The sequence below is a fragment of the Chenopodium album genome, chromosome 18 (assembly GCF_948465745.1).
Source record: "Chenopodium album chromosome 18, dcCheAlbu1.1, whole genome shotgun sequence".
Classification (NCBI taxonomy): domain Eukaryota; kingdom Viridiplantae; phylum Streptophyta; class Magnoliopsida; order Caryophyllales; family Amaranthaceae; genus Chenopodium; species Chenopodium album.
The window spans coordinates 7,969,096-7,990,152 of record NC_137851.1 but is presented as its reverse complement, the minus strand read 5'-3'; the positions used below and the strand labels follow the sequence as shown (position 1 = coordinate 7,990,152).

The following is a 21,057-nucleotide window of genomic DNA, read 5'->3' as shown; positions in this document are numbered from 1 at the left end:
ACTTACCAACGCGAATAATCACACCCAAAAAGTAATGTTAAATATGAATTTATGATTGAATTAACTAGGGGTATGCAATAGTTTTGAGCAACTTTAGCTAATTGAAGCTTTAAAGAAAACCCAAAACTAAAACCTAAAATTAGGGATAATTTTACTTAACTACATATGTGTACAACCTAACTAATACATCAATAATTAAATTCAACCCGTTCGACTTATTTACTTCCTGTTATTATTCAAACCCAACCCATCTGACCTGTTTACTTCCGGCTAGGCGACTACTAGGGTGTGCCAAAACCGATTTGGATAAACACGCCTAAAAGATGAATAAATAATGGTTAACATGACTATATGATTGAATGAACCAGGCCCACAAACCCTGGCTCAATTCCGCCAAAATAAACTTAAAAACTCTTTATTACCCTATTTCAGCAAACAGTTGGCTTTTTCAGTCAACGACAAAATATTTCGACCCCACAACTTATAATTCCCACGAGTAAAAAAAAAAAAAAAAAACACTCTCAAAATCATGCATCATCACTACGACGTCGTTTCCCCTATTTGAAAATTCAAATTCATTTCCATAAATAAATTAAAATAAAGAAGAATAATTATCATCTTTTCCAAAAGATTATTCTGCTCCCTCTAATCAACACCCTCCACGTGTACTATAACTCTAGCACATTTAGCGCCAAATTTGTATGATTTTCCTTTAATTAAATATCCCTTTAAATTTTCAAAAATATAAAAAATACAACAGCATGACGTCATTTTCCCGGAAAAAAAATTCTGCCTTTTTTTCAAATCCAACGGCCAATAATTCTCCTTCCAAAATTCTTCATAATTTAAAGCCGTAGATCTAATTCTTTCAAGCTACACCGTTGGATCGTAAAAATGGTGATCCAACCGTCCAAAATCACTGAAATTGAAATTCAAAAGGTCAGGGATGTATAACACTCTGAGAGGGAGGAAAAGCCATGCCCACTTAAAAACTCACTTTCTCTCTCCTCAATCTCTCTCATCACCGGCATTAAAACGACGCCGTTTAACAACTTTATCCGTCTTCTCCGGCGAATTATTCCGTCGGAAAACGCTGATTTTGTCGGAGCTTTTTTTTTCCGATGCTTCCATTTTTGGAGGTTTCAGGTTTTCTGTAATTGCTGAATTAGAAAGAGAAAAATCTTTGATTTCTTTAGATTTTTTGGTTTAAAATCGGATTAATTTGAAGAATTTGGCTTAGAAATTGAGAAAATTGGAGGTAATTTGGCATGGAAAGAGGAGAAATGTCGGCGGTAACGGCGGCGGCACCGTCTTCATCATCATCGGAATTTGCGCCGAAGAAGTTAGCTCGGCAATTGGATTTTACGCCGAATTCACTTGCTCCGGTTCAGAAATCACCGGTTCGACAGATTCCTGTTCATCAATCGCCGGCTCAGGTTGTTCAACGAGCTGCACATCGTATACCTAGGCCGCCGGCATTGGCGGCGACAGTGTAAGTTTCAGAGTCTTGAATTCTTGATTTTGTGTTGTGGTTTCAATCGCATTAATTTCTGGAGAAATATTTAAATTTTTGAATTTTTTGGTAGTTTGTTGGATTAGGTTTTATATGTTGTGTATTAATTGTATGGAGTATGTTTCTTAACTTGGAAATTAATTGGTTGTTATTGCACGGGAGTTGTTTGTTTATGTGATTATTTTAGTATTTGAGATTTGGAATTGGTGATGATAAATATTTTTGATCATAAATTTTAAAAGCAAAGGTGTAAATGAGCCAAGTCGAGTCGATTTTTTATAATATTAGTGTGTGTATGTTTGTTCTTCTAATTTAATTTGAGGTCGAGGCGTCGAGTCCAGCTTGAGTTTGTTGTTCAAGACTTTGAGCTAGATTGTTTGATTTAAGTAAATGAATTTGAGGTTTTTTAGGAACACATCACACATTACTTATATGTTTAGTCTATGAAACTCAATCAATGCGAACACGGTGCTCAAGCAGTCAAGCTTGGCTTAATACGGAGTATTATATAAGTTTCATATGTTTGTTTGTGTTCAATACTTTAGCTGTTTGAGTTCAGTACTTCAGTTGTTTGAATTTTGGCTGAAGTCCCTGAACTCGTTCATGAGCAGTTAAAGACATTGATTCGTGTGCAATTTTAGTATCTTACTAAGAAGTAAGCTGTTGATCATTCAAATGCTATAATACAGTTCATGATTTTAAATTTTTTTCTAAATTAATGTTCATTGAATTGGTTTTGCTCATTTTGTTGAAAGAAAAGTGAGCATTCAGGTGTAGAAATAATTTTTTTGTATTTCTCCTGGGTAAGTCCTAATTTTCATATTTCTGATCATTACACTTTTAGTTTCGGGATATTAATAAAATAAATGGGTAAAATTATATTTTTGTTCTGTATGCATTCGAGTGTGTAATACTGTAATTGATAAGAAATGCCAAAGTTTGTATTTAACATTTATTATGTGTTACGCTCAAGTCAGCTGTCTTGCTTGCTTCTATTCACTCATTTGTCTTCTCCACTTCTTTGTTAGCAAGCCAGAGACACAGAGTCCTCAACCACAAGCTACTGTTCCTGAAGTCAAAGATGGCACTCCGAAGAAGCAAAAGCAATGCAATTGCAAGAATTCTAGGTGTTTAAAATTGTAAGTAATGATTAGTAGACCACTAGACCCATTATCTTACTAAACTTCATGATCTTTCTTGCCAATTGTGAACCTTGGAATTCACATGTGCTCTTAATATTAGAGAGAAGTTTCATTTTCTATTGGTCATATTTCCGATACCAATTAGCCCTATGTTGCTGAGTAGGCTGCTATATTTCCATGTAGATTTCACTACATGCTTCATACTCTCTTTTTGCAGACCTTTACATGTGCTTCAAATTATTTTTTTGAAAAATGACTGTACTTTAGAAATAGGTGCTGGTGGTACTTTGCTGTGCATACTAGGCTCTTCATTACTTTGTTTGGGGTTCTCTAAATGAGGCTGAAATTTATAATTATTGTTTTTTAAACTGCTTCCGTTTGACATGCCTTTGCTATCTACTTTGATCGCTGTTATTTTTAGTGCTTCAACTGAATAATTATTCCTTCGATTAGTCTAATTTGGAACCTGTGTAAAATATGTGTGTCATTGGAGCAAATGATAAAAGTCCTGGTAGTTCTTGTTCTCCTCCTTTTTGTTTCATATTCTTATAAGTAAATTGAGGTCATTTATGCTTCATTTTTGCCATAATTTTTAGCAGTGAAGCTCTGTGAAGCTCCATGTTGCCCACCTATATCATGCTTATCCTTGAAGTGTCAAAGGCCTGCACTTTGACGCGTCATGTGCGACAGTCATGATTTCAATATTGTGGTTTGTGCTTGTCCACACTGATTCCTTTAGGTGAAATGTGGCAGTCTTTTCTCAAAAAGGAGCCATTAATGAAAGACAAGCCTTATGAAGGTTGACCCCGAGTTTACAATGGATGAGGCTAGCATAGGCATGCCCATAGGTGTCAAGAGAATGGTGTTAATTGCCGTGAGAACAGAAGCACCCACAATTGAAATTTAACACTCTATGTAAGCTTAGATAATTGGCTCTCTTCCAAAAAAAAGATAGTCACCTTTCATCTTGTAGGGTTCGTAAGGGGGTTACTACGACACCCACTATGTCACACATAAGACAATCAACTCAAATTCAATCCAATCAAACCAATTTCTCACACAACCAAAACAGCAATTGAGCAGTAGCAAAATGATAATAACACCAACAATAATCGGAAAAACAACAATCATCAACACACAAAGATTATACGTGGAAAACCCCTTCAATGTGAAGGATAAAAACCACAGGACCGTTTGAAGAGTCCACCCTAGCTTCTCTTATTGATAATTGAGGGTAAAATAAACCCAAATCAATCTACACAAGGTTTAACAACCCACCAACAACAACAAATAATAAGAGATCGAAATTAGTGAGCAAAAGAGTAGAATTCACCCAAAAGACAACAGTTCACCAGAGCTCAAAACGACGATCCAACTGTTCAGAATGAAGCTCTTGATGTCAGGAGTAAGCTGTCAAAATTTGAGCACGGTCCAACGGTGAAAACTCTGGCAACAACTAGTTTTGTAGAGGCTGTTAGAAAAATCCGAAGGTAGAAGCTCTTATAAAAGAACCCTAACTCTCTCTCTATTTTGTCTGTGTGATATGCTCAGCAACTTGCTGCTCACTTGGGCACTTGTTAGCCACAAGATATCCTATCTAAAGCTTCTAAGAGAAGCCACAATAGTCATGCCAAATATGGGCAAAAAATAAGACTTAACAAGTCTATGAAAAGAGCCCATAATACATGAGTCCAAAAAACAATATATGTATATTGTAAATTGGGTTGGAACCACAACAAATCTCTCCCTCCACCCTCAGGGAAGACCAGCATGCTTCAATAATCACTTGAAGCTCATTTCCACAAGCTTGCTACAAACATCAAGCTTGCTCCAGGGAACCACTTTTGTTAACATATCTGCACCATTCTTTTCGGTGTGGACTTTTTTCAGTTTGAAATGCTTCTTTTCAATCACATCTTGTAGCTAATGATATCTAACATCAATATGCTTGGTACGAGCATGGTACATTGCATATTTATTCAAATCCATAGCACTTTGAGTATCACAAAGCACTAGATATTCACCTTGCTTCAAACCCAGCTTTCGAAGGAACCTTTTAAGCCATAACATCTCTTTGCCCGCTTCTTCAGCTGCAATGTACTGTGCTTTAGCTGACAATGCTACACATTTTTGTAGCTTGGATTGCCATGAGATGACTCCCCCTTAAAATGTAAACACATAACCTAATGTAGATTTTTGTTATCAAGATCACCTGCCATGTCTCTATAGCCTTCAAGAAAAGGTTTACCACCTCCATAACACAAGCAAAGTTTGGAGGTACCACGCAAGTATCTGAAGATCCGCTTCACTACTGCCAGTGAGCCTTGCCCGGATTGGATAAGTACTTTCTCACTAAATCGACAACATGTGCAATATGTGGCCTTCTACACACCATAGCATACATCAAAGAACCAACAGCAGAAGAGTAAGGAATGGATGACATACTTTCTTTCTCCTTTTCTGTCGTAGGATAAGCTCTCTTAGCTTGAAATGTGTTGCTAGTGGTGTACCAACAAGCTTAGCATGCTTCATATTAAACCTTAAAGCCACATCTTTCCATCCTTCCCGTCATGAGCAATCTCCATGTGTTAGATTTGCTTTGCAGGACCCAAGTCTTTCATGTCAAATGACTTGGAGATGTCTTACTATTGGTCCATATTTGACATGACTATTTTGGCTTCTCTTAGAAGCTTTAGATGGGATATCTTGTGACTAACAAGTGCCCAAGTGAGGAGCAAGTAGTTGAGCATATCACACACACAATATAGAGAGAGAGAGTTAGGGTTCTTTTACAAAAGCTTCTACCTTTGGATTTTTCTGGAAGCCTCTACAAAATTGGTTGTTGCCGGAGTTTTCACCGTTGGATCGTGCTCAAATTTTAGCAGCTTACTCCTGACATCAAGGGCTTCATTTTGGACGGTTGGATCGCCGTTTTGATCTCTAATTTGGTTAGAATCGTCTTCGAACAGAACTGCTGTTATTTGGGTGAATTCTACTCTTTTGCTCTCTAATTTTGATCTTTTATTGTTTGTTGTTGTTGGTGGGTTGTTAAACCTTGTGTAGACAGATTTGAGTTTATTTTACCCTCAATTATCAATAAGAGAAGATAGGGTGGACTCCTTAAACGGTCCCGTGGTTTTTATCCTTCATATCGAAGGGGTTTTGCACGTATAATCTTGGTGTGTTGATGATTGTTGTTTCTTCCGATTATTGTTGGTGTTATTGTCATTTTTCTACTGCCTTTTGCTGTTTTGGTTGTGTTACTTTGGTTGTGTGAGAAATTGGTTTGATTGAATTGAATTTGAGTTGATTATCTTATGTGTGACATAGTGGGTGTCGTAGTGACCCCCTTCCGATCCCTACACATCTCTCCATATGAGGGTGTGCTAGTCCAAACCTTTAAAAAAGGTTGCCTCATGTAGAGTTATTTGACCATGAGGGAGCCCTCAAGAGTTGTTAAACAGTAAAAGGATGAGTATCTTAGAAGTCATACTTGCATTAATGGTATTTTCAGAGTATTCTGTGAAATCAAAGCCTTATCAATAGGCTTATAGAGACCGCAACAACGACATTTTACATTATAGTGACCGGCCCAATTGGGCCAAAGAGATTGGTATCTAGATGGGCAGCATACTTGGATATGACTAGTTTGTGCAAGGTAATTTGGACTTTTTTTTTTAATGATTGAGGTTAAGTCTGGGAGAAAAAAATAAATCTGTAAAGGTAATAATGAAAGGCATGTAGACATAGAATTTGTCATGGAAGTGCAAGATGGAAAGTGTACATTTGAAACACAATTGCAGCACGGATCTGCTTTGGCTTTGTCGATAATGAGTATGGAAGAGGCCTCATGTAGTGAAGGGTTTGTGTATAAGTTTTGATGCCTTTCACTCAAAGCTGTACGAGCTTTTGAAGTACTTCACATGAAGGAGTTTGATTGCTAAGTGGCCAATTGACCATCTTATAAAATTATGAATGATGGGGATATTGTAAGCAAGAAGATGGCAGCTACACATGCTCTGAGCAACAAACATATGAAGAGGTTAGGTGTTGCAATTTGTGTAATGTTTTTTTGTTCTCACACAAAGTAAGAACCCATGTTTGTATTAAGACCTCTTAAATGAGGACGTGCTGTGTTAATGAAGCCAATTGAGACAATAGACAAGAGCTTTATCTTCTTGCTAATCGGATTAACTATATGTTTTGATGACGCTGTCTACTTGTTAATTGGCATGATATGAAGGCCTATGACAAGAAATATATGTAAAAATACAAGTTTCATAACTGCACATTGTAACATCATTCGGAGGATTGTCTTTGACAATGTATAAAAAGGCATGCCTAGAAAGTGAGGTGCAAGGTGACAGGCCTACATGTCTTTTTCGGTGTTGGCTAGGCTATTTTGGTGATGCTCAAAACATTTCTTTCTACTTTTTATCAAGTCTGCCTCTACTAGAGTATGTGTGTGTGTGTTTTTTTTTTATTTTTTTTTTTATTTATTTTTTTTAAAATTATTTATCTAGTTATATTATTTTTTAAAAAATATTATGTGTGCCTCACTTCGATAATGGGGTGAATTTAGGCGTACTATGGCAGTGATATCCTTATCGCCTTGGTGCAGCTTGGACCTTTTTGTACATTGTGCTTTGATACCTGATGACTAGTTCATGCAGTTCTGTTGGACTCCTTTAAGTGATTGGATAAGTTTGGGGGAGCCTTTATTTGGAGAAAAAGATTCTATATATTTTGGAATTAACATGGAAGTTGAATTGGTCTCCATGAGTTCTATCTCACTATAGGCACCATAATGCCTATCCCTTTCACCCCTTGGTAGGAAGCTCACATTTTTTACATTATTGACAGTTACATGCATGCAATCATGCAAGGTGGAGAGGTGTACACTTTTTTTTCTTCCTTATAACGAATTTGTAGAGTTTACACCCCCGAATGAAGAGGCATAAGGTTAGAGCTGGAAAATCTTTTAATGTGAGACTTCTACCATTTTGACCACAGTGAATGTGTTGCCTTGGATTTAATCTAAAATACTCGAGGTAATTAAATGGATACTTAACTCTCAAGGTGCTTGGCCAACATGACTTAGTTGGATATGACTTGTGATGTTGAGTTCGTGGCATGGATGATCATGCATTGTGGGTTGGGTGTGAAGCTATTAAATCTTCCTTTTAAGTGTCCCAAGCATTTTCCTATATTGATGAGTGTGATCCCCCTTAGCAGAGTTATCCTAACAAGATTTCTCCTATAAGTTGGTGGCTAAGTGGCATCTAGGGGTTGACTTAGTTGGCAGAGAGACATGGTATGCTCCCAAGCAAGAGCGAGGGAAGCCCCTGTCTGGCAGTAGCTATGTGTTCTGGCAGGGTTCCATGCAAGCAGCATTAGCTTATGCTTTACGGAAGCATAAATAACAAAAGTTTGCAAGTAGTCCAGTCGAGAACAAGAGGGCCAGAGATTTTGGGGTACCTTATTGGACATGCCTACTAGGCTACTAGTGAGCTAGTAATTCTAGCATGTCTCTTGCACTTCTTTGAACTTGGTAAACAATGGGATATCTTGAGAAACAATGTCATTTAGGGTCAAGCAAAAAATGAGCAATGTCTATCAGAGTCTTGGGTGAGTACCAAGTACTCTACCAGAAGACGCAGATTTTCAGAATGGCTGTAACTCTATTTGTCACCTATGATGTCTGGCTTTTTTGAGAGTGATATTTTGTAGATACACCTTGCAAGTCATGAAAATTATGCCGGAACTTGATAAAGGTTGTACCAGAAGGGGTGAGGTAGTCTCTTTGCGTGGTCTATGTTCACTGCCTAGTGCCTACTGCCAAGATGAAATTAGTTGTAGTTTATGAATCATGTCTATTATTTCATAGACTGTATTACTTACAGTATTTTGATGTTGTATTATGAATTCTGATGTGTGTCCTTGTGGGTGTAGCATGTATATTTTTGTGGAACTATGTAAGTCTATCACATACTAAAATGTGTGTTCAGGTACTGTGAATGCTTTGCCTCTGGGATTTATTGTGATGGATGCAACTGCGTAAATTGTCACAATAATGTGGATCATGAACCAGCAAGGCAAGAAGCAATTGGAGCAACCCTGGAGCGCAATCCTAATGCATTCAGACCTAAGATTGCAAGTAGTCCACATGGATCCCGAATGAATAAGGTGTGCTCTCTGAGGCAAGGTCAAAGAATTATTGTTGGATTAATTTATTCTGGTTGTATTGTGTTTTCTGTGTCTTGAGGGGGATGATAAGAATTTTCTTGAGTGAGGTTTTGATGGATATTAAGTATATAAATGTAATGTTGTGGATATATAATCGTATGAACCTCTACTGGAATTAGTTCAAAGATTGTTCTGGTGAATTTGTAATCCTTGCGGTTATCATCATTGGTTTGATATTATGCAAACATTTTCGTATCTGCTGCTCAGGTGTGCTATCATGAATTATTGGTTACAATAATTTGTTTATTAGAAAGGCAGTCTCAATTTTAAATTATTTGTGATATACTGAATCTAACTATTGGTTTTGTCCTTTTGTTATTTTATATTGACATATTGAAAGATAATTTATCACTTAAGTTTTCTATTGGAATGCAGCCAGAAACAGGGCCAGCACAACTGGTGGGAAAACATAATAAGGGGTGCAATTGTAAAAAATCAGGGTGCCTCAAGAAGTACTGTGAGTGCTTCCAAGCAAATATTCTTTGTTCCGACAATTGTAAATGCATTGATTGCAAGAATTTTGAGGGAAGTGAAGAGAGAAGAGCTCTCTTCCATGGTAGCAACTACAATACCATGATATATCAAGCAGCAAATGCAGCAATCAATGGTGCAATTGGGTCCTCTGGGCCATCTGGCTATGGTAACTCTCCAGGATCAAGAAAGAGGAGAAGTCAGGAACTCTTCATTGGCATGTATAATAATCAGCCTTTTTATCGTAATACACATTATATGCAGGTATCCTTATCATTGTCACCATGCTAATATAGTTGGTCTACTAATTTCACCTGCTAGTTTTGTAATGTACAGGGAAAAAATTGCAGTTTAAATTGAGGGATTAACTGCCATTCTTTTGCTTGTGTTCTCTAAATGACTCATTTATAGTTAATACAATCAGAAATTTGATTTTATGCATAAGATTGACTGTCTCAACATTAGAGTTAAGTATACAACAAGGGACTCAATTCTTGCAAAATGTGGGGAAAGGGGACTCTATTTATTTTACAGAGGAAAAAGGGACTGGGCTAGAATGGGTTTGGGTTTTCGGTGGGTTTTAATTAAATAAGGGAAAGAATTGAGTCCCCTTGGTTAAACAATTGAGTCCCTTTGGTTTAATTGTGTTTTTTTTATTAAAAATAAAATATTTTTTTTTAGATTAAAAAAATAAAATATTTTAAATTAAGACCAATAAAAAATAAAGTCCTTTCCTCTTTTTGAAACAAAAATAAGGCATAGAATTACAAAACTTTCCGAATGTTTGTTTTCTTTACATCTTCATTACATCCTCGACCTTCCAACTCCACATTTCTCTTTAAAATCACAACCATCTCATAAGATAAACTTGACTCACGTGGATTGTCAACCCACCTACCACCTAGAGGTGATCAATATAAGTCTGATTTGAGCTTGGATCGATCCGGCTCGAAAATAGGGCGCGTTTTGGTAAGCCTTAAAACATATTTTTTGTTACGAACCCGATTCCAGCCTGGAAAAACTCGACAAGTCTGCTACTTTTTTACGGGTTTGGCCTGGGCACGAGAAATTTTGTCAAGACCCGGTCCGATTTTGATCACCTCTACTAACAACTTTATAATCACACAATCAAACAAATGCAAGACAAATAAGCTACAATAAACCAGAGATGAAGAGCATGCTTTGGATTTTTTTTGTTATTATTATTATTATTGAAAGAATTATTTTTTTTTGGACAACAAACATTAAAAAAAAAAAAATTCAAGAACAAAACTTTTGTATTGTTATTGCACTTTCTTAATTTCGAACAATTATATTTTTAAACCAATCAGCAGTAATGATTAATGAAGGAATTGAATTTCTCTGGTTTAATCAAGGCAATAATGAGGGGACTCAATTCTTTACAAGGGACTTAATTCTTCTTGGGTTAAAGGTGAGTTAAGTCACCTGAAAATACCCCCTACCGCTAGAGATTTAACCCCAATCCCCTTTTTCTCTGTAAAATAAATAGAGTCCCCTTTCCCTACATTTTGCAAGAGTTGAGTCCTCTGTTTTCTACTTAACTCCTCAACATTAGTATGTCTAACCATGTCATTTTCTTGACCTAAACAGGTGCAATTTACATGCATTTCAACCACAGATTAGGCATCAGGATTCCTTTCTTTTAGATATATTCTGTAATTTTTCTTACCTGTCTTTGTGGTTGACATGTACTTTCTCCTCTTTCTTTCAGGGGAATCATGTAAAATCTGCCCCTCCAACTCATCCTTTAGAACCACCTGCTACTCGTGGGACCAGTTCCCAAGCTGCTTCAAAAATCACATATAGGTATTCCTGATGCAGTGCGCTGTTGCAGCAATGCCCTGTGCATTGTCACTTTGTGCAATTTACAGCCTTCTATTTGAAGAACTACTGGTTGCTCATTTCTGCTTTTGTGTGTTTTAAGGTCTCCATTAGCTGGTGTCATTCAACCGCAGGACGTGAAAGAACTTTGTTCTCTTTTGGTGATAGTCTCAAAGGAGGCAGCAAAGCCTTTTGTAGGTATATCTCAAGCACAACTATTGTTTATTAGTACATTTGACATTGTATGATTTGCATCACTAAATTTCCTTTAAAATTATGAGTTATGATTTTGGTATCGTAATTTGAAAAGCAATGCAATTGTAATGTTGATTTGGAGATCGAATTGCTTCTAGACTCTGAATATGTTCATTTTCCATTGAGTGCAAGTAAAAATATTACCCACCTGTTTGGACCACCCTAAACATAAAATACTGGAAGAATTTTGTTGGGCTATCCATTATCTTGATTTAGTTTCAAATAGGTGGGTTTCTGTGTTTATTAGACTTCATACAGTGATGTTGTAAGATTTGGTGAAAATTTTAAGATACGAAGACTCTTTCCTAATTTCCTTGTCTGATCAAGTGGCAAGTAGCCATTTGTTATGCAGATGAAAGGAAAAATATTTGGGCTGAAGATTTAGCTAATAAGCACCTGTGCAGGCTGTGATACTCATCTTTTGATGTATTAGTTTTCAGAGAAATGTTAATTGTGTTTGCTCTTTGCAATTTTACTGCTGTGCTATAAGAATTCTGCTAACCAAAATTGTTAAGAGTATAATTCAAATTTTTGTAACCAAAGACAAATGGAGGTTTGAAAATCTTTGCTGAAATCTCAAAGCACTTTTCCTCTTTCACTCCAGTTCGTGCTCTTTGGTTACAATCTATTAGTCAAAAATGGTAACTTCAATCCTTAGCTGCAGACTTCAGTAGTCTCTTAGCATCTGCGATTGAAGGTGTTATTTGAATTTGTTTCATAGAATTGAACTGTTTTGGCTTAGTCACAAGATTTGAGTAACACCAGTTATTCTTTCTTTGCTTTCACTAATATATCATATATTGAATCTTAAACAAATTCAGATAAAAACAGCAATATAGATAATCAAGAGAAGGATGAATCCAGGTCTCATGGCAGTTTTGAAACAAAAGCGAAGGTGAATGATCAGAAAGAGTATAATATGGAAAAAGGAGCTCTGCAGAATCATTCAACTGATGAGCAAGCTGTTAGGATTCGTCCCGAGAGTTCTGGATTGGATGAAAGTGATGCACTTCATGGAAGGCCAGCATCTCCTGGAACAATGGCACTGATGTGCTATGAACAGGAAACTGTACTGATGGAAGAGAGTTCAAGAGGACCAACGGTCAATAACCAAAACACAGCTCCTGAGACATCCAGTGAGCCAAAAGTCACAGATTGTTTTGTGAAACAAGAGAGGGCGGTATTGACCAACTTCCGTGATTTTCTCAACCGACTGATAACTTGTGGTAGCATTAAAGGTAACCTTTCTCATTTTTACTTAGTTTCTGTGAACTTGACTAGCTTTCAGTCTATAATAGATATGCTAGGTTTTATTTCATTATGTAAAATGAAATGAGGTGATTATCTTGTTTTAGAATACATGCATTTCTTATTAGCTAGTTCGAAAAAACTTCTACTTTCTTCTGACCTGCTTTTTTTTATCTGCAGAAACAATGTGTTCTTCCCAAGCGAGAAATGAAGCAGGTATTCAAGGACCATCAGTAAAGACTGACGCTTTCTATAACGGGCATCTCAGTAATGGCATCTTAAAGCCATTTGCTTCGATGGCTAACCATACACCAGCCACAAGAACAGGTGGAGTGGTTTTTGGTTCCACCAATGCTTTTGCCCAGCATATGGGACTTCCTAACGAAAATGGCATGTTAAAACCCAAGACAGAGAAAACTGTATAATACTTCTAGGCCGAAATGCAATCAGCAATATAGAGTCCAGAGTTTCCACAATATTTTCCAGATCGATGGCTAAGCAACTGACGGTTAGTTCAGACGTAAGAGTTTCTTCTGTTAATAACTGTTGATTAATGGTAATAAAAATCAGTTCCACTGATCCCACTTATATCACGCTTATACACTATGTGAAGTTATGATAGATCCGTAACATGTTCAGTAGTGTTACTTTCTCTATGAAGTACTTAATTCCTATAAGTACGTAGTTTAAGAAAATTTTGTAAAAGGTGAATCAATTATATACTTAGTATAATTAATGATTACAGTTTTATATTTTAAGCGTAGTTTATCTGAGATCATGTGCTTTCATGAATACGAAATACGAGTACAAAACTGTACAAAGCAAAGGCTAAACGTGTGAGTCTTCCATCTCTTCAAGTCTGATACTCCGTATTAACAAGTCCGGTGCCTCCATCTACTACATCTTACGGAGTATCATTTATTTTAAAAAATAGACTAAGGTTGAGTCTATATTAAGAAATGCATTATTACGCTGGTTTACCAACAATTATTTATGCTGACTATAAATTTTTTATGCTGACTTCTTGACTATTAGCATTAGGTTTTATGTTTATTTGCTGCAAATTCCATTTTTGATTGTTTTTTTTTAATTTAATTTTTTTTTTTTGGTTTTGGGAAAGTTTCTCTCCTCTACTCTCTTGTCTCCATAATAATGTGCCCGATAAGGCTCCATTTAATTCACCTTATTTTTGTTGAACTGAAATTATTTTTATTGAAGTGAAATTATTTTTGCTGAACTTAAATTATTTTTACTGGACTTAAATTAATTTTATTAAAGTGAAATTAATTTTACTGAACTTAAATTATTTTTACTAATTCTTTGTTATAATTTCCTCTTATTAAAGCAACTGATTTTTACTGAACTAAAATTATTTTTATTGAACTGAAATTATACACTGGGTCACCGAATCGCTCATGCTGTATGTATTTTCCTTGTGAAAAGGTTTCTAACATGTTCCTTTTTCTTATCTTGTCATAATAAAAAGGACATCTAATACTTGGTACTCAGTTATTTACTTATTTTTTCACCTTCTTTCTCACTTCCCTAAATATGTGCCGAGAACAAGTGTGACAAACAAAAAAGACCTTACAAGATGTAGCATGAATTTTCAAATCGAACTAATTAAATAAACACAAATAACTGAATAAACGATTCTTTATTAGCTTAATAAAGCCAAAAGACTAAAGGCTATATTAAGTCCAATTTATTTAAGTTGATATTTTTTTTTAGAAATAAACAAATTAGATCAGATACCTTATATTTGCATTTATTTATTGTAAAATATTTTTACTTTCATAGTTTACAAAATAATTCAAAAGTGCATGTTAATACGAACTTCCCATTTGATAATTATTAGTTTACAAATATAGTTAAAAATTTAGTCAAATACCCGACCAGATTAGATCATATTGAAAAATTAGACAGATAGATAAATAAAAAAAAAACAAAAAAAAATTACAGGTGTAATAAACCAATAAAAAATATTAAAGAATAAATAAAGAAAAAACCTTATATTTTGTTGACTTGTTGAGAAAAAATAATTAATAATAATAATAAAAAAAAGTATCCCTTGCTATAAAATGGCTAGGTATTTATCTCCATTGTCACATGTGCGAGCTCTACCTCAGCTACATGTACGCCAAACGTGCTGTAAAAACGTGCCAAGTCACCCGCCAATATTCTCGTTTCTCTCCTACCACACTTGTTCTCCAAATTCCTCCCATAAATACCGAGTTGAGTCAACTCATTTCTCGGAAAATCAGAATCAGAAGAACAAAATGGAAGAAACTGCTGCTAATCCTGCCATTTTACGCACCGAATTCTATCAACTTCTTCGCAGCCGACGAATTGAAGGTATGTTTCACATTTCATGCTTAATTTCTAATTGTTCTGATTTTGGGAATTTTTAAGCTATTTGATTTTATAACTTTTGAATAATGAAATGTTGTAGAAGTTGACTTATTGATGATTAGAATATTTGATTTTTGATTTTTGTGAGGAATGAATTAGATGTATGCTTGATGACAATGTATTAATGTAGATAGTTGGTGAGAAGTAGAAATTTTGGTGTTTGTTTAAGATTGAATTGAGGAAGTCTATGATACTTTTTGAGATTGATCAATTTCAAACGCATGAATAGTATAACAATAATGCTGTTATTTGTTGTGAGTTTTGAAAACTAACAAGATTTAATGGAAGGTATAGTGAATTAGTTTATAAAGTTAACTTGATTGGTGTAATAAAATTAAGATTTTTTTAAAAAATATTTACCATCTTTTAAGGACATAGTTTTGGATTTTACTCCCTTAAGTGCCTTAATATATATATATATATATATATATATATATATATATATATATACATATATATACACATATATATATATATACATATATATATATATGTATTTTTTTTTTCTTTCTTACAACGATTCTTTAATGAAAAGTCATCCGACATTTACAAAGGTTTATTTCATCACAACTACGACCGTTGAAAAGATTTTCTACTGTGGTACATCCCTCGCACATATCGCTGAAAAATACAGTATTTTTGAAGAGACGGTTTAACGATTTGTTGGAGCCGTAAGGATGATTATTATATGATTCGCTTGAATTGCCTTCATCTTATCAACTTGTTATATTTTACTGCTGTAATTATTTTATTTTATTTTATTTTTTCGGATATTGAATATCTGATGTGTGCTCACCCTACACGTTTCTAAGATTGATCATCTTGGATGATACTCCATGAAGTTTTTGTTATATTGATGTTGTTGTGGGCTAGAATAAATAGTCAGGAAAGAGCTGCCATTTCATAAGATGGTTTCAATTTATGCATGATTTTCTATAGTGTACCTAATTGGAATGGTTGAGAAGAAGAAGGTTAGTGGGAACAACAATTACAACGGTTGTTTAAGTAAAATAATGTACGTTAATCGTTGAAGTTTGTATTACTCTTATCTCTAAACAACACATGTGACTATGTGAATGTCCAACATGTAGAAAAGAAGATATAGATGATTACACTTGATCAGTGTTATACTCCCTTTATTACCATATGATTAAATGTGGAATCTCTTTTGGGTTAGTTAAGTAGACTCTCTCTGTTGATGATGACTGGTGCAGCCTAGGCCCTTAATCTCTACATGCAATGACTTGGGACAATATGCAACCTTTTTTGGACAAATATGTACTTTGGCTGCAAGATTGATCTGTGTTTTCCCATCTCTTGTAGTTCCTTTGAGAGTCGAACCTGCAGAGCCTGTAACGGATCCAATGTATCAAGGGAGTCCGTCACCACCACCACCAAGTTTCCAGGAGGTTATTACTCCTTTTTGATCTCCCCTTCAACTTGGAAATGATTTATATTTGCTTATCTTATTTGCTTTGTCTTGTACATTCCTATTACTTAATTTATTCCTCGTATTCCTGCCAGGCTATGAAATCTTGTCCTAAAGCAGATATCGACAATCTTAAGGATCTACTTGTTGAAGAAAATATATGCTTACACACCGAGGTATTGACTCTAAGCACAATGCCAAACACATTCATTGCATATTCTTAGTGATAGAGTATTAAAACCAATCTTGGGCTTCATCCATCAGTTTAAGTTTAAGCGTTAGTCCTTTGGTATGGTATCAAGAGCCAACGTGAAAAGGGTCATGGGTTCAAATCTCATACACTCCTCCTTGGCTCTTTCCAAGTGGAAAAATTGAGCGCCCACTGGGTATGGAGAAGACCCTTGTTGCATCTACATTTGAAACAAATATGAAAATGTTAAGTATAAGGAAAGTGTAAAGAGTATAATGGGATGGAGGGGAGTAACATATGGTCTGACATTCACATGCCTGAGTTATAAGTTGCCTCGTGGATTCATTGCCAGAATATGCTTAATCTGATCAGATTATCTTTGCAGCAATTTGATTGAAAATCCTTCATCTCTTTATTGAGATAAGATGAGATGGCTGTGTTGACAAACTTCATCTGTGTCGTAAACTCATAATTGCTGCTCACTTTGGCAGTTTCTGGGGCATCCATTTATTTTAAAGGCATTAACTGGCAGTCTGCCAATTTTGTTACACATTCGGACTGACTTAATGTTTCATGATCTTGCATAGGCCTCTGCGCAAGGATGTTTACCAATTTTGATTCTGAGCATGAGGCGAACTAGTTATCTGCCAAAGAGACCAGCTGTTGTTATCCTGCATAGCACGAATAAGTGCAAAGAATGGGTTCGACCTTTGCTTGAGGTGGCTACTGATATTAACTGGTGCATTTTGCTTTAATTAATCTAACATTTTTTAGCGCATACCTTATAACTGTTCTCATATGTTCCAGGCTTACGCCTCACGCGGCTATGTTGCTGTTGCCATTGATTCCCGTTATCATGGTGAACGTGCTAATAGTCCAACGACTTATAGTGAAGTATATTCTGTACCATGCCTCTTTAGTTGGTCTTTCTATTGTGCTCGAGGCGTTTAAACCTTTTGATTAGAAAAGCCTTAGCTAATTTATAAGCATGTTATTTGGTTAATGAATTGCAGGCACTTGTATCATCATGGAAAAACGGTGACACTATGCCATTTATATTTGATACGGTAAAGTCTTCCCTTCCTATCTTCTCCAAAAAGAAAAGAGGACAATGAGGACCTATATTAGACTTCTCATCTTGTAGAAGGAAGAAACAACACTTATTAAGGTTTTTGACATAGGAAGCTAAAACATTGGTATTTTGTTGTAACTATGAGCTGCAATTACCTTCTATTTTTTCTTTGAGTTTTCGTCTTTTGGGAGGAAGAGGGTTGAAATGAAAAAGAAAAATATTTGAGTTTATTCCAAGTTTAAGAGTGTAGATACACTGCAGGTATGGGATCTGATAAAGCTGGCTGATTATCTTACTCATCATAGGGATGATATTGATCATGCAAGGATTGGAATCACTGGCGAGTCACTTGGAGGTTTGTTAGAGCAGTTCACCTTATCTAAACTACGATATTCTCTTTGATTTTAATGTAACTCACAGTTCATCATGCTATTCAGGAATGCATGCGTGGTATGCTGCCTTTGCTGACACACGCTATGCTGTGGTTGCACCTATCATTGGAGTTCAGGTGTAGTTAGTGAAAGCTACTTGTTTTTGTTTCTATTTTTCCACAGCTGACTGACCAAATGATGTTTGTAGGGGTTTCGGTGGGCCATAGAAAATGACAAATGGCAGGCTCGTGTAGACAGTATCAAGTCTGTTTTTGAAGGTGAACAGTGAAAGAAGCAAAAACAACATTTCACATTAACTGTTCTTGGGATAATAACTTATCTGATTTTTTTTTTTTCAAACTCTGCATTTGCAGAAGCCCGTGTTGATTTGGGCAAGAGTGTTATAGACAAAGAAGTCGTAGAGAAGGTCTGTTGCTGATTTTATTCATCCACCTGCTGTATGTGATTGATGTTGTTCTCTGTATTTCACTTGTCCTATAAGGGTCCTGGTTATAATTTTCAAAGAAGGGGGACACATTCAACTTTTATACATACTTCTGCATTTATCTATGATTTGGCAAATGGATAGAACTGTTGTTAACCCAGACTGTGCACCTGTTTAAACCAGGTTTGGGATAGGATTGCTCCTGGTCTGGCTTCAAAGTTTGATGCACCTTACACAATCCCGGCAATAGCTCCTCGTCCTCTGGCAATTTTGAATGGTATAACTTTTTAAGTTCAGACTATGAGAAAACTAAGTTCACAGTTACTAATAATCTGATGCACCTGTGTATTTGACAAAGAGATTCATTATTTTTTCAATTATGTAAAATCATTAATCATTTAACTAACAGTGTATAATTATGAGTATGGTATTTAATACTAGTGTATGCTCAGTACATGTGACATGTTTTGACAAATCACAAGTTTATATGTTTATTTACTCCAAAAAATATCTTTCTTGCATCTTTTGGCAGTCTGAGAGCACAAAATATTCCTGTATCTGTTTGTTCTTTTTATGTGTTTGAGTCCAGAAGATCTTAAACACTCTGCTGCATGATATAACTATCTTGCAATGTGTATATAATAATGTTCCTTAGCTTCTAGTCTTAATGTCATCTTTAAGTCTGCAAGAGAGGTCTCCGTATTCTCTCTCTTTTTTTTTGGGACATTTCTACTTCTCGGCCAAAACCAGGGTTTTTTACCTAATTTGTTTTGATATTACACTATTGAATGATATACAGGTGCTGATGATCCTCGATGTCCCCTTGCCGGTCTAGATTTACCTGTATCGAGAGCAGAGATGGTATATAAAGCATATCATCAGAGTAATTATTTCAAGGTAATTAATAGAATCATGATAAAAATATCGGCATGTTTTCTTTTGCATGATTGCTGGAAGCAAAAATGTTAAAATAATATTCCCATGTACTTATGATGTATCAACTAATTGATACAAAGTATTTATTATTTTTATTCCCCAAGGATTGTACTTCTTGTTGTTCTTTCCTTTGCTACTCCTCTCATTAAAATTTACCTCCAATATTGTCTCAATTTTACCTCAAGAATGCATAGAGATAGCACTTTTATGTCACGAGAAAAGTAAGCTATCAAAGATGATGTCTCCCTCTCTTTAGCTCATTCGAACAATATACATTGATATCTAATGGTGTATGTACTTTCAGCTCATGGCAGAACCTGGAATAGGACACCAGATGACACCAGCCATGGTCAAAGAAGCTAGTGACTGGTTTGACAGATTTCTCTAGAGCAAGCATGGAAGCGTATGTTGATTCTGAATTGCTCATGTTGATTCTGAATTGCTCAAATTCGACCAAATAATACATGATGCTTCCTCAAATAATGAAGCAGCTAAGTCTGCATCTTAAAGCTGTGAATTTTTCATTGATGATATGTGCCAAGGGAACTGTATTGTCATAGGCTCATAGCTGTCAGATGTATTATTATGTCCTTAAGGTTCCATTTCTTTGGTTTTACTTCTTCTGTTCTTTCCTTATAATTTTGTTACAATTTGGTACATTGGAATATATAGGACTTTATGTGTAGGTTAATTTCACTAATAAATAAACCAGTGGATCGTCTCTGGTCTAGTTCTACTATATTAGCTGTGTAATCTAAATTGTGGGCGTTCCTGCATGAATGTTTTTCAGAGGGCTCTGAAAGTAGCACCTGCTGTATTTCTCAATTACTAGGACAAAACATCCAAGAATATTGCTGAAGAAACACATGATCTAGTTAATGGAACCCCGAAAGTTGAAAACATGAAACTTGAGCACTGCATCATTATAGCATTCCTGGCCCTATCTTTCGAATAAAGGTGGGCTAGGTGGCTGTGAATTTGTGATATTAGTAGTATTTGATTAGGCAATGTCACATTTTCATTATAGCTAAGATTAGAGTTGGCAAATGGGTAATTTGAATAAGGGTTTAAGATAACTCAAATACAAAGTACAACTTTATAGTGATTCTTTTTTAAAATATAGAGAGAACCATAAAGAGCAGTGATGTAGACGAAATTTGATCTCAGATATTGAATATCACGCCAATAGTTTAACTAACATTAGAGAGTTGAGACTAAAACTTAAACCATTCTTTGGTAAAGGCAATTTCTAATTTTCATATTTGTAAATGCACAAATTTGAATATTAAATCTTAATTTTTTTTTCCTTATAAAAATTAATACAATACTTCGAAAAAATAAAAGTATGCATTAAGACTTATTACATACTATTCAAAAGCTAAACAATACAATTACCAAAGAATGGAGAAAATGTTGTTGAATGTTGATCTATATGTTCATCTCATCAAATCTACAAAAGAAGGAAAACAAAAAATGTTGGTAGCA

General features: G+C 35.3%; 2 protein-coding genes across 2 annotated transcripts; both read left to right on the top strand.

Moving 5' to 3' along the window:
- Positions 1 to 974: 974 nt before the first annotated feature.
- LOC145592956 (protein tesmin/TSO1-like CXC 5) lies at positions 975 to 14,068 on the top strand. Its single transcript, XM_081649474.1, has 8 exons — positions 975 to 1,492; positions 2,542 to 2,652; positions 8,664 to 8,841; positions 9,277 to 9,636; positions 11,105 to 11,199; positions 11,318 to 11,412; positions 12,291 to 12,707; positions 12,898 to 14,068. Exons 1-8 carry the CDS (start codon positions 1,269 to 1,271, stop codon positions 13,140 to 13,142), a joined length of 1,725 nt encoding a protein of 574 aa, XP_081505600.1. The 5' UTR covers positions 975 to 1,268; the 3' UTR covers positions 13,143 to 14,068.
- Positions 14,069 to 14,778: 710 nt separating this feature from the next.
- LOC145592954 (uncharacterized) lies at positions 14,779 to 20,311 on the top strand. The gene is made up of 13 exons (XM_081649473.1): positions 14,779 to 15,072; positions 16,453 to 16,538; positions 16,654 to 16,734; positions 17,336 to 17,467; positions 17,556 to 17,642; positions 17,762 to 17,815; positions 18,082 to 18,175; positions 18,258 to 18,328; positions 18,400 to 18,469; positions 18,566 to 18,618; positions 18,820 to 18,913; positions 19,436 to 19,533; positions 19,877 to 20,311. The coding sequence occupies exons 1-13, from the start codon at positions 14,799 to 14,801 to the stop codon at positions 19,958 to 19,960; spliced, it is 1,278 nt and encodes a 425-aa protein (XP_081505599.1). The 5' UTR covers positions 14,779 to 14,798; the 3' UTR covers positions 19,961 to 20,311.
- Positions 20,312 to 21,057: the final 746 nt, after the last annotated feature.

Coding starts and splice junctions, on each gene's coding strand:
- LOC145592954 (XM_081649473.1), top strand. CDS start 14,799: ATGGCTAGGTATTTATCTCCATTGTCACATGTGCGAGCTCTACCTCAG. Junction 17,643..17,761: donor GTCCAACGACTTATAGTGAA/GTATATTCTGTA, acceptor AATGAATTGCAG/GCACTTGTATCATCATGGAA. Junction 19,534..19,876: donor ATCAGAGTAATTATTTCAAG/GTAATTAATAGA, acceptor ATGTACTTTCAG/CTCATGGCAGAACCTGGAAT.
- LOC145592956 (XM_081649474.1), top strand. CDS start 1,269: ATGGAAAGAGGAGAAATGTCGGCGGTAACGGCGGCGGCACCGTCTTCA. Junction 2,653..8,663: donor AATTCTAGGTGTTTAAAATT/GTAAGTAATGAT, acceptor ATGTGTGTTCAG/GTACTGTGAATGCTTTGCCT. Junction 12,708..12,897: donor AACTTGTGGTAGCATTAAAG/GTAACCTTTCTC, acceptor TTTTATCTGCAG/AAACAATGTGTTCTTCCCAA.